General features: G+C 38.2%; 1 protein-coding gene across 1 annotated transcript in view; it reads left to right on the top strand.

Moving 5' to 3' along the window:
- Window positions 1–11,987, top strand: part of DMC1 (DNA meiotic recombinase 1) — a 34,174-nt gene extending 22,187 nt beyond the window's left edge. Inside the window, exons 12-13 of the mRNA XM_061418531.1 lie at window positions 3,791–3,907; window positions 11,087–11,987. Of these exons, the coding sequence (XP_061274515.1) occupies window positions 3,791–3,907; window positions 11,087–11,156 (187 nt within the window). The 3' untranslated portion in view covers window positions 11,157–11,987. The remainder of the gene's footprint in view (window positions 1–3,790; window positions 3,908–11,086) is intronic.
- The last annotated feature ends 2,257 nt before the right edge of the window (window positions 11,988–14,244 follow it).

Below are 14,244 nucleotides of genomic sequence, written 5' to 3'. Positions count from 1 at the left end.
TAAAGGCCTGGAAATAGTCAAAGTATCAGCCTGTGAAGCTCCATACCACAGCAAATAATCAGATAAGCAACAAATAAGACCTTGATGTCCCCCTACTTCATTTGTGTATCTGTTTCCCTAAAACAAAAAGTCATCTTAGAATGTTTGCAGTCCTGTAAATGTGCAGTTTATTCTTTAAGGATGTCACTTACTGATTCTACATCATTAGTATAAATGATTGAGGACAGGAGGAGAAGGGGATGACAGAGGATGAGATGGTTGGATGGCATCACCGACTCGATGGACATGGGTTTGGGTGGACTCCGGGAGTTGGTGATGGACAGGGAGGCCTGGTGTGCTGCGGTTCATGGGGTCACAAGGAGTCAGACATGACTGAGGGACTGAACTGAACTGAAGAGACAATATGGTAGAGAAAAAACATTAAGCCAAGATCACTAGCATGCTGACCTTGTGAAACATTTAAATTATTTGAATTTCACTTTCCTCTCCCTCAAAATTAAGAGCGCTTATATTCATTGGTTGCTCACCATGTGCCAAGTGCTTTCACTTATCATCTTACGTAATTCTCATATCACCCCTTCAAAGCTCGCCTACTGTGCTGTACTTAGTCCCTCAGTCATGTCCAACTTTTGCGACCCCGTGGACTATGGCCCACCAGGCTCCTCTGTCCATGGGGGTTCTCCAGGCAAGATTACTGGAGCGGGTTGCCATGCCCTCCCCCAGGGGATCTTCCCAACCCAGGGATCAAACCCAGGTCTTCCTCACTGCAGACGGATTCTTTACTGTCTGAGCCACCAGGGAAGCCCAAGAATACTGGAGTGGGTAGCCTATCCCTTCTCCAGGGGATCTTCCCAACCCAGGAATTGAATCGGGGTCTCCTGCATTATAGGTAGATTCTTTACCAGCTGAGCTACCAAAGAAGCCCTGGCTTGCCTCCTAGACTTCCCTATTCTATGAAGCCAGTCTCAGAATATTGCCACATTTCTCCCCATCTCACCATCCAAAACCCAGAATTCTGTCTTCAAAAATTTTTTAAATGTGTAGATTTTTCTGCATAGTTTGGGAGGAAATAGTGGTGGGGTTATTTAACAAAACTTTTTACACATACTGTATCTTTTAAAGCCATTCCTTTTTTTTTTTTTTTTTTGCCAAAATTCCTCTCTTTTGGCAGTACACTTCTCTCTTTATCTTCCTATAATCTCAAAACATCCTCCTCACTTTTGGACATGTTCACTCAGTCTCTTAAAGGACTCCTTCTAAAAAATTCCATCTTTAAGCTTGCCCCTTAGCAAGTCAAAAGTACCAGGAGTGCCAGTTTTCTCTCACGTTTGCCCTTGCCTGGACCGCTCAAGGTCTCCACTCCAGCCAGTATTTGAGGTCGACACTGTTGTTATTCCTAATTTATAAAGGAGGAAACCGAGGCTTAGAGTGCTTACTTGGTCAATCACACAGTTAAAAAATAGGAGCCAGAATTTAAACCTAGGGATCTAACTGCAACACTGATGTTCTTTTAGCCTCACTGTGCTGTTTTTCCTATTTCATCCCAGAAAAATACCACCTGCCCTACCATCACCATAATCCTATGCTCCCTGCACCGTGATTTGAAGTTGAAAGATCAGGAGATTCTTTGTCTTGCCGTTAACTATATAACATGCTGTATCCTGTTCAACCAGAGCAGGATAAATGAAACAATTTTTCTTGGCCTCTCTATTCCAAATATCTACCCCTGTCTCTTCCTCCTCATCATACTCCCCCATCCCCTGAGAAAGGGAGAAAAGAAGAAAAGATAATATAGAAGACGGGGAAATAAGAGAATAGGCTAAAGGAAGGATGTGGGTGGCTTTCTGAAGCTGTTTTCACTTGGTCAGAAATAGAAGTAAATTAAAGCCCTCTAAATGAATGTGGAATGGTATTATACCTTCTTGCACTTTACCTCAAGACATGTTTATAATTGCTAGAACACTCAAGAAGTTCAAAGAAACTTGAAGAAAAATTACTTGATTTACATGTCACTGAAAGAGTGACTCTTTTAACGAAATCATGGTTAAATAATAATAGTCTCCATTTATTGAGTGTCTTTTGTGTGCCGAGATTACTGGAAGGGTAAAGCTAATGCTTTATAAATGATCTGGCACTGTTCCTGGCATGTAGTAGGCTCCTCATGAGTTGTATTAAATACGCCTTGAATCTTCACAACCGCCCTAAAAAGTAAGAGGCTTTTTTGGTTCCCATTTTACAGTTAAAGAAACAGATTCATAAAGGTAAATAATTAGCCCAAGGTAACGTAGATAGTGAGTCAGGATTAGGAAGGCAGATAATAATTTCAGTTACTGGGTTACTGCCTTATCTAAATTATTTCATTTTATTCTTACAACTATTGTACCAGTTACATACAGTTATTATTCTCCATTTAAAATCAAGAAACAGACATTGAGAATGAATAACAAGTTTCCTGAGGTCATATGGCTGGCTGGTAAGCCAAAATTTGAACTCAGGTCTAACTCTAAATCTCTTATGCCACGTAGAACATTAAAGCTGTATATGCCAGGGGAAAGGTTAGCATGCTGTCATTGGATAGGCTTTGGAAGGATGTGTCCATCACCCTGTTGAGTTGACCAGAGTTCAGGGCCCTTACCCTTACAGAGGATTGATTTGGTCATTCACTGAGAACAAATCCATTTCTTAGGGGCAGACTCACATTAATCAAATTTATGAGACTCAGTGAAAGATCAGAGGGCCAGTTTACTGATAAAGAAAAATGTAATTTCATTTGAGGTTCTTATGACCAAGGTATTCTCTCTTTGTGGGCAGACCTACAGACCTTGGATTCTGTAGGCAGAATCCAAATTTTAATCAAAAATTATTTACTACATATGGAATCCCAGCAAAGGAAAATAATTAGATGAGCTAGAAGAGTGTCTGCCACAGAGTAAGGACTCAATAAATCTTGGTTGTTACTATTATTGTTAATACCTGTCCACACCAGAGCAGGAAGGAACTATGAATCTCCTAAACTTACATGAAAATTTTTATGTGTGTACATTTGTGCATTTTTCTGGGAAAGAGTTTATATCTTTTATTAAGTTATTAAAGTGTTGGTAACTTACAAGAAAAGTCAAGAGCCATAAATTCTCCATGAAATTCTACACAGAATCCTGAACACTTTGATGGAACAAGTAAAATTTGAATTCGTTTGATATTCTCTAGAGCTAAGGCTATTTATTGTGCTGTGTTGTACTTTGTTTTAAATAAGTATAACCTCTTACATTACGAGTTATTTTTAGGACATTTTCTCCCCATGTTATCTTCCCTATTTTGATTTCTTAGCACTTTTGCAGATCGTATCATTTATTTCCCATTTTGTTCATTCAAAATCATCTCTCTTTGGAGATGAGTGTTCATCCTCTAGTAAGTATATCTGTCTCTCAAGAGTGTCAGTATTTGTAATGACCTTGTAATCATAATTTATTTTGGAATCCATATGATCATAGTAAGAGCTTATCTTTCCTGTATCCTATTTTAGAATAAACATTAGACATCAGCAATAAATATATTTCTGAAACTCTTCTCAAATTCAGAACCATATAACATTGAAGGCTTCCAATAGTTAATGAGCAAGAAAGAGGTTCTCAATATGCTCTCATTTACATCAGAGCATCATGCAGAAGGGTTGGGTATTTCTTATTTCTTATTTATCCCTTGCCATTCTCCATAGAGAATGCCTTGTAATCGCAGGTATTTTTGTATATAGTTCATATGATGAAACCTGAAAAGTGTTCTGTTAATTCAGTTTTCAAGCAGACCCCAAAAAACCCATTGGGGGACACATTCTGGCTCATGCTTCAACAACAAGAATAAGCTTGAGAAAAGGAAGAGGAGAGCTGAGAATTGCCAAGATTTACGACAGGTAAATATTTTTTTACTCTTAATTAGATTCTTGTGCATATGATGTTATATAGAATTACTTCTCCAGAGAGGCTATAATTATTCCAAGGGCAGACCCTACATGCTTGGATTTCCTTCTCAAAAAGTACTAAATTCATTGGGAAGTTCCTAATATGTACTAGGTTCTAGGGATTCGAGGATTTTGTTGACAAATAGACTTGGTCCCTGACCTTCCAAATCTTACAGTAAAGCTAGGTAATGAAATAATTGATTTCCACTTTAAGTGAGGTAAATGCAGGAAAAGTGCAGCATGTTATAGGGATGTTCTTCTTTCTGCTAGTTTTCTTTTCAGGTTTCAGTTTAAACAGCACTTTCTCAAGGAACATTTCCCTGACCCTTACAGTCTAGGCTAATACTCTGTATTACACCTTATATTCTTTCACAGTACTTACTTATTTAATTAATAGTTATAAGCTTAGATTTTACCAATAGTAAACCTAAAGTGATTTGAATTGAGGAGGCTTTGCTCACCCCTTCCTGAGCATTGCTGCTGACCCTTCTCTGTGGACCTCCCCCATTTTTGCCTGTTTTGTTAACTCTGAAGGGTTGGCAGGGGAGGGGACCTTTACCCTTCCTGCAACTGTTCCTCAGTAGACATACCTTTGACTGGGTCTGGAAAGGCTGAGCTGGAAGGAGCAGCCCTTGGTTCTGAGCACTTGTTTCAGCCCTGAGGCTGGTGGGCATGGGGGTGCTATTGGAGCTGGACTTCAACACCTAGGATGCTGTTGCCCAGCTGGTAGGGTTGCTGGGCTTCAGACTCCAGCTCCAGCTCTTGCCCCTCTCTGACCTGAGAGAGCTCCTTGAGCCCCTGAAGCCAATAAATGGAGAGAATAAGAAAACAATCTTTAGAGTGAGAAAGCTAATATTTTGGCCACTTAGAGATGAACTGCAAAACAAGAGCCTGGCATAGGGCTGGGACTAAAGATTTTTATGGAATTTTTCAAGATTTGCAAGTATGTAGCTTGGAAGGAGACTGGTGCTTTTGTTGTTAAAAAAAGCAATAACCTGTTATTTCCTGTAATGTTTGCATAGTACATCTTACCCCTCTCCTGTCTCTCGCTGCAAAGATGGTGCTGGAATGTTCTGGAGGGTCATGTCACCTTCAGCTTCTCCTATGGAGACTGAAGCCTTTGGGGTTTTCTGTCCAAATTCAAAAGGAGTCATACATGAGTATGTATGTATATGCATATGGGTTGATGTACATACATTTTTGTTGTTGTTCATTTGCTAAGTCACGTACCAGTCTTTGCGACGACATGGACTGTAGCACCCCAGGCTTCTCTGTCTTCCACTGTCTCCTGGAGTTTGCTCAAATTCATGTCCATTGAGTCATATTCATGTCCATTGCTATCTAACCATCTCATCCTCTGCTGCTGCCTTGTCCTTTTGTCTTCAATCTTTCCCAGTATCAGGATCTTTTCCAATGAGTCAGTTCTTCACATGTATGTACATATGTACATGCATGTATTTTATATAAATATCTATCTATCTATCTATCTATATATCATGGGCTTCCCTGATAACTCAATTGGAAAAGAATCTGCCTGTAATGCAGGAGACCCTGGTTCGATTCCTGAGTCGGGAAGATCCCCTGGAGAAGGGAAAGGCTACCTACTCCAGTATTCTTGGGCTTCCCTGGTGGCTCAGCTGGTAAAGAATCTGCCTGCAATGTGGGAGACCTGGGTTCTATCCCTGGGTTGGGAAGATCCCCTGGAGAAGGGAAAGGCTACCCACTCCAGTATTCTGGCCTGGAGAATTCCATGGACTGTATAGTCCATGGGGTTGCAAAGAGTTGGACACGACTGAGTGACTTTTACTTTCATGTAAGATCATGGCATCTGGTCCCATCACTTCATGGGAAATAGATGGGGAAACAGGGGAAACAGTGTTAGACTTTATTTTTGGGGCTTCAAAATCACTGCAGATGGTAATTGCAACCATGAAATTAAAAGACGCTTACTCCTTGGAAGGAAAGTTATGACCAACCTAGATAGCATATTCAAAAGCAGAGACATTACTTTGCCAACAAAGGTCTGTCTAGTCAAGGCTATGGTATTTCCAGTGGTCGTGTATGGATGTGAGAGTTGGAATGTGAAGAAAGCTGAACCCCGAAGAATTGATGCTTTTGAACTGTGGTGTTGGAGAAGACTCTTGAGAGTCCCTTGGACTGCAAGGAGATCCAACCAGTCCATTCTGAAGGAGATCAGCCCTGGGATTTCTTTGGAAGGAGTGATGCTAAAGCTGAAACTCCAGTACTTTGGCCACCTCATGTGAAGAGTTGACTCATTGGAAAAGACTCTGATGCTGGGAGGGATTGGGGGCATCGAGTCCACCGACTTGATGGGTGTGGGTTTGGGTGAACTCTGGGAGTTGGTGATGGACAGGGAGGCCTGGCGTGCTGCGATTCATGGGGTCGCAAAGAGTCGGACACGACTGAGCGACTGAACTGAACTGAACTGATACAATATATAAACACATGCAAATATATGAACAAACTTTGACAAGGTAATTGATGTACATGGTAAAAAAAATCAATAAAATCGAACAGTACAAGAAAACAGTTACAAGCTTAGTGGGTTTTTACAGAGAAACGTATTACACTTCAGCTGTTCTCCATTCTGGGGACAGAGCAGTGAACCAAACAAAAAGACAAGACTCTGCCTTCATGAAGCTTACATTCCGTTGGTAATGATTTATGTATATCATCCCCACTAGACAGTAAATACCCTGAGGACAAGGACACTATTCTCTTGCTTACCACTGTATTCTTAGTGCCTCAGACATAACAGAGGCACAATATTTGTGAGTGACTGATTAGCCAGTCTTGGGCAACAAGGTAAAGATTTGTAATAACTCTTAACCCTAGGGAGGTTAAGAAAAAATCAGCCAAAAGAAATCACATGAGCTCTTAATCTGGGTTTAGCTATGAATCATAGTACTTATTTTGTATTGTAATTTAAAATATTAAACGTTAAATAATCAGTTCCCGTATCTATCTGGGTGTTGTTTTTTTTTTTGGCTGCACTGTGTCTTCATGGCTGCACACGGGCTTTCTCTGTTGCAGCAAGCAGGGGCTACTCTTCGTTATGGTGCTCTGGCTTCTCATTGTGGTGGCTTCTCTTGTAGTGGAGCACAGCCTATAGGGTGCTCGGGCTTCAGGAGCTGCGGGTCATAGGCCCTAGAGCATGGGCTCAGAAGTTGTGCACAGGCTTAGTTGCTCTGTGGCATAAATATTCCCAGACCAGGGTTGAACTCTTGTCCCCTGTATTGGCAGGTGGATTTTTATCCACTGCACCACCAGAGAAATCCCTTTATGTGGTTTTTATTCAGACCATTTCACTTTTCATCACTGGTCCTCGTAGAGTATGATACATATGCAAGTGCTATGTTTTGTGGAGCTTCAGCAATCTCTAGAAATTTGTTACAAATGAACTTTGTTGAATTAAGTAGATAGTAGGATTGTTTCATCTTTTTACTAAAATTTCTAGGTTTATATCTTGGACAGATTGCTGTGCTTAAAACTTTCCCAACTATTTTTTCACTCTCAATTGTAATCAGCCAATTACATGTACATCTCCCTCACTACAATGATTGAGTCTGGTTTACTAATATCCCAAGCAGTTAGCATGGTACTTGGCATCTAGTAAGAGCTCAATAACTATTTGTTGAATTAACAAATGAATGAACTCCATCTACATGTTCAATCATTTGTATATTTAATCAAGTCTTCTAAACTTTTAGGAACAAATAACCCCTGCCGTTTTTACAGTCCTAAGAGAACACTAGGGTTCTGCAGACTCAACAAAGGATAATTAAAATTATCATAGAAGTTAATTATGTCAAATATCCATAAATTTGAATAAAAATAGCAAAACCAGATCAGAACTTAAAATGTCAAAATAGTTATCTGTGCAGCTTGTACTTCCTTCTTTATGATTCCTAAAGATTTCTCACAAAGAATTCTCCTTGACTTTAGAAAAAACATTTTGATAGAGAAGATCATGAAGCTAAAAACAATAACAATGCTAGCTAACACTTAACTGAGTGGGTTCTATGTGCTAGGCCTTGTGCCAAATGGAGATTATTATCTCCATTTACACATGAGGAAGGGCTTCCCTGGTAGCTCAGTGGTAAAGAACCCACCTGCCAATGCAGGAGACAGGTTTGATCCCTGGATTGGGAAGGTCCCCTGAAGAAGGAAATGGCAACCCACTCCCAATATTCTTGTCTGTGAAATCCCATGGACAGAGAAGCCTGGCTAGCTACAGTCCATAGGTTTCCAAAAGAGTTGGACACAGCGACTAAACAACAATAACAACACATGAGAAAACCAAGGTCCCAGGTAGTTAGGTTACCATTGCCCCTCTAGAGTCTATTTTAAACATAGACGCCAGAATGATCCTTTATAACACCAAGTCACGTCATATCTATCCTCTGTTTAAAACCCTCCAATAGCTCCCCATCTTGAGTCAGAATAAAAACCCATCTCTACACTGCTTTACAGAGCACTACATGAATGGCCCTATTCTTAATTCATGCTAGAAATGGAATACCCCCATTTCTGCCTCACAGGCCTCTATGAAGTCTTTATAATCTATGAAACCTTTCCTGAGTAACCTAGCCTGCATAACTTCTTCTTTCCTTAGAGTTCTATAACATATACTGACTTTAAGGAACTTAGCTTACTTTGCATATTTGTTATATCATAGTTCACCTTTTAGGCTTCTTCAGAGTAATGCACACATCCGTTCTAAGTCACTTCAGTCATGTCTAACTCTTTGCAACCCCATGGACTGTAGCCTGCCAGGCTCCTCTGTGCTTGGGATTCTCCAGGCAGGAATACTAGAGTGGATTACCATTTCCTTCTTCATCTTGAGAGTAAAGGCTGTCTCAATTTTATAAATTCTGTGGGATCTAGTACTTGCTAAAGTCTGATTTTCAGAGTTAAAAAAATTAAAAACATCACTTTCTGTAAATCAACATAAGATGGACATGTGTTAGAGATTTTCTTCATCTCAATTAATGAAAAAACCACTGATTTAAAGGATAATTTGAGGAACAGAGATTTATGTAGTTGGTCAATTCAATGAAGAAATAAATTTGCTAATAGATGCAAAACTGGTTAATATCCTGCCAGGCAATAAGTTATAACATTTGAAGTTGTCGTTTCTACTGGAGAGAAACCTATTGTTTCTCTACACAGTGAAATTCATTTCCATTGTTATAGACTGGCATTATAAGAATAATTTGCACTGCTATCGGTTTTCTACAAATAAATCTCTACTCCTATAGAGTTGTAAAATAAAATGTAAAATTTAAAAGAGCATGTAATGGGGGGTAAAAAAATAAAGAGCTTGTAATCATGACTCGTACAAATATAAAATGTCAAAGATCATATTTAACTCAGTAAGTCATGCAGGAACCAGTAAGATTTTATAACCAGATCAAATGAAAAATCAAATTAACACACAGATGCAGTCATATAAGTAATGCTGAAATGAATTCTAAATTGATAAAAATGGGTTAGTATCCATAGGACAATAATCAATTGCGTTCCTCTTCACATAATTTACGTTTCTATGGACAAGAATAATTTGTGTTACTCATAGTTTTCTGCAGCTCATGGAGTTGTAAAATAGCTCAAAGACAACGAAAACCATGGAATCCTCATAGATTTGTATAACCTGGAAGGATGTGTTAGGCAACCTCTTTTTCCATTGAAGGTACTCAGTAATCTTTTAGTTCATTTCAAAGTCTTTCACGGTTTTTCCCTACATTAGTCATGGAAAGATACACACCCATTTATTTTAGTATTTTTTAAAAATGTTATTGAAGTATAGGTGATTTACAGTGTTACATTAATTTTTGCTGTAGAAGTGATTCTGGTATACATATATATGTATTCTTTTTCATATTCATTTCCATCTTAGTTCATCACAGGATATTGAATATAGTTCCCTGTGCTATGAGGAAGAACTTTGTTGTTTATTCATTTTAGATATAATAGTTTGCGTCTGTTAATCCCAAACTCTCAATCCTTCCCTTCCCCACCCTGCCTTGGCAGCCACAAGTCTGTTCTATGTGGGTCTGTTTTGTTTCATATGTTACATTCATTTGTGTCTTATTTTAGTTTCCACGTATAAGTGATATCATGGTATTTGTCTTTCTCTTTTTGATTTACTTTGCTTAGTATGATAATCTCTAAATCCACCCATGTTGCTGCATATGGCATTATTTTATTTTTTTATGTAATATTCCATTGTGTATATGTATATGACATAAACATATATACACACACACATATATACATTCATTTGTCAATAGACATTGGGTTATTTCCATGTCTAGACTATCATAAATAATGCTGCTATGAACATAGAGGTGCATGTCTCTTTTTGAATTATGGTATTGTCTGGATATATGCCTGGGATTGGGATTACAGGATCATATGGCAACTCTGTTTTTAGTTTTTCAAGGAACCTCCAAAAAACAAAGGAACCTCCATACTGTTTTCCATAATGGCTGTACCAATTTACATTCCCACTAACAATGTAGGTGGGTACCCTTTTCTCCAAATCCCCTCCAGCATTTGTTATTTGTAGACTTTTTAATGATGGACATTTCGACCACTGTGAGGTGGTACCTCAATGTAGTTTTGATTTGCATTTCTTTGATAATTAGTGATGATGAGCATCTTTTCATGTGCCTATTGGCCATCTATATGTCTTCTTTGGAGAAATGTCTATTTAGGTCTCCTGCCCATTTTTCAGTTGGGTTGTTTTTTTGTTATTGAGCTGTATGAGGTACATACCATTTAGAATCAGTAAACCCCTAAAGGTCTTCTGCACAATGCCTGATAGTGCACTGTAAGAACACCCAGTTATCCCTGTTGTCTATTTCCAAGTTTAGGATAATTTTTCTTGACATCCAGAACCTTAGAAGTTATTATATAGAAGCTATTCTATAAATGTTTGTGACAGTTGATAATACTTGTAGATAAATTCTGCAATCCACATTTAGCTGTACCAACTCACATGTCTCAGGAGACTCAGACTAATAGGAATATGATGCCTGTGACATGAATACAGTATTTATAGCAATAGAGCTTTTTATAAACTTCTGTTCCCTTGTATTCTGTTAGCCCTGAGATGCCTGAAAATGAAGCCACCTTCGCAATAACTGCTGGAGGAATTGGGGATGCCAAGGAGTAGGTGGCGAATTGATGCAGATTGCTTCTTAGTGCTTATTAGGAGCTGAAGAAATGGAAAAGCAGTCTTAAATTTCAGATCTTGAAGTAAGAGTTTGGTTTTTTTTCATATGTTACTAATGGAAAGTCAGCAGAAGAGATTTAACTCATTTATTTTAAAAGTCTCTGATTTATAATAACTATACATTATATGTCAGTTCAGGAATATAAATATGTATATGAATGAACAAATGTTTTGAGAATTAGGGAGGGATTACCTCACTTTAGCTTTTCAAAGTGAGCCACTAAGCAGATGGAAAGTCTAAGAGCTCAGAAGTGTCCCCTTCTGCAACTTCCCCATGAACACAGAAGTGAATAAACTTACAAAGGAGGGAGGAATGTTTGCAGGACACACACAAAAAAGCTTTTTTATTTATGATATCAAACTGTACATTCACAATTTCAGCAACAGAAATGAAACATTAAATTAAGCTAAATTTTTAAATCATTTGACTTTTAGACAAATTGAAATTATTTTTTAAAAATGTACTTCTGATTGGGAAGATAAAAGCAAAGGTAATTAGGATCTTTTCAGTTTTAGGTGGTCAATATAGTGTGACTTATATTTTAAGTTTTGGGTAGAGAATTCAAAATCTTTTTTAAAATACTAAGGTTAATTGAAATGTAAAATTTTGTATACTAATTTTATAAATGTGTAAAAATATTGTTTTTTCTAAGTGTTAAAAATAAAATCTGATTTTCAAAATGTATGTATAATAAAAATATTTATAAAGTAAAACAGTAATAGTATTTATACTGACAATCTTTATAGGTCTCAAAAAGGTTTAATTTCTTACGTTGCATCCACTTGTATGAGAATATTCAAGTGCTAAAAGTACCATTTGTTGAGGAGGGAGGAGGGTTCAGGATGGGGAACACAGGTGTACCTGTGGCGGATTCATTTCGATATTTGGCAAAACTAATACAATATTGTAAAGTTTAAAAATAAAATAAAATTAAAAAATAAAATAGAAATAAAAATACCATTTGTTACAAAAGGTATTTGATTATCCATTAAATCATTCACTCACCAAGTGAATGTTAAGTCTAAACAATCTACAAAAGAAGTAGGTTCCTGCCCTCAAAAGAATGTATATACTAGTTAAAAGAAACTCCTAATGTTTATGAAAGAATGAGAGAGCAAATGATTAAAAAATACTTTGGATTCTGTGATTCCAGAAGTGGGGGAAGAACAGTTAAGCTGTGGGATAACATATGCAGAGGTATAAAAGCTAGGATTTAGGAACAGAGACCAACTTGGCAAGCAGAAATTGTTTATAGTGTGAAGTACTGGGAAATAAGAACTTTTAAATTTTACTATTATTTTTAAATCTCAGAAGCTGCTCCTCTGAGTAAGCAGAAGTTAAAGTCATTTTATATTTTTGCAAAGTCACTTTTTGGCCTTTTTTTAGTGTGCAAATATAAATGCACACTTTTCCTGAGCGGGGGAAGGTTTTACTACTTGATAAAAACTGAGCATTTCCAAGAGATTCCTTGGTATGCCAATCCTTGGAGAGGAAATGGACTAATCTGTTTAGGAGCCCAGAGCTTTCTTAGTAGGACAGGAAATAAATCTCTTAAGATTTGAAATTCAGGAAAATTTTCTAGGTTAAGCTGAGTACCCCCAGAAAAGAAGACTTTACCCATTGGTATAGAGGTGGAAACCTACGGTTCTGTGGGAAAGGCTGGTTTCAGTGTGGCACATGGCTAAGGCTGGAAACCTCTCTGGATCCAGCCACTCTTATATGTCCTGGTTTAGAGAACAGTAGCTAAGCATGTGAATGCGCACTAAAAAGAAAAAGCCTATAACCTTGGGGCCCAACTTTGGGAAGGCATAGCAGGTTGTGCAGTGCCCACTGAACTTTTCTAGGCCAGGTTCTATTTGTCACCAGTGACCAAAGTATTAAGTCTTTCCAGTCTTCCTCCTCCATCTGACTATAGAAATAACTTTGGCTTCTTATTCCAAGGGGCAAAAAAGAGATGCTGTTGGTCAGGACTATTTTAATTGCAAGCCACAGAAACTCAAACTAGCAAATGCAAGACATGAATTCATTGGCTCAAGAGACTGAAAGGTCCAGAAGTAGAGGTGATGACCTTAGCCATCCATGGCTGGAGCCAAGATTTCTAACAGAATCCTCAGGACATTTCTCTCTGCCTCTGCTCATTTTCATGCTGCTATTGTTCTTTCTCAGGCTCTCCCCACATAGTAAGTAGCCAAAATGCTGCTTGTAGCTCTAGACTTACATCCCACTAGAAAAGGCATGCCTTTTTCCTCCATAGATTATTCATTCTGTGGAAACAAGCAAAAACCACCAAATGAGAACAGAGGCTATTTATTCAGAGTTGCTACAGCCAGAGTCCGTGACCTTAATTTGCTTTTGGTAGAGATTCAAAGGCAGGCAGAGGAATGGGAAGGCTTTATAGAGGAAAGAAGGAAAGGCTTCAGGTATGCTCTGATTGGAGGCTGTTGGCATGGAGAGTTGGAAGAGTAATTTGATAGAGATGTGGAAAACAGATAAGGGAAATAATACTGGCATCAGGGAGCTAATTTAGGAAACACTTATGATAAATTAATTGTTAGGTGATAAAGAATGGGCCTGGGGTCGTAGCAATGAAATGGATAGACAGTTCAAAAAAGGTAGTTAAGATTTAGTGTGAGACTGAATATAAAGAGAGGAAGAGAAGGCAGAGTCACAGGTGACTTGACAAATTTCTTTAACCTATGAGAGGAGATTATGTTTGTATCATGAATACAAATGCAGAAGTGTCAAATAAAGACTAGGGACTTTACCTGGGAGGGTAGGTTTCTATTAGTTTGCTAAGGCTGCCATAATAAAGCACCACAAACTTAGATGGCTTAACAGAAATTACTGTTTTTGAACTTTTTATTTTGTATTGCACTATAGCTGATTAACAATGCTGTGACAGTTTCAAGTGAACAGAAAAAGGACTCAGCCATACATATACATGTATCCATTCTCCCCCAAACCTCTCTGCCATCCAGGCTGCCGCATAACACTGAGCACAGTTCCATGCGCTATACAATAAGGCCT

Source organism: Bos javanicus, chromosome 5, assembly GCF_032452875.1.
Source record: "Bos javanicus breed banteng chromosome 5, ARS-OSU_banteng_1.0, whole genome shotgun sequence".
Classification (NCBI taxonomy): Eukaryota; Metazoa; Chordata; class Mammalia; order Artiodactyla; family Bovidae; genus Bos; species Bos javanicus.
This window is presented reverse-complemented; position numbering and strand designations above follow the sequence as displayed.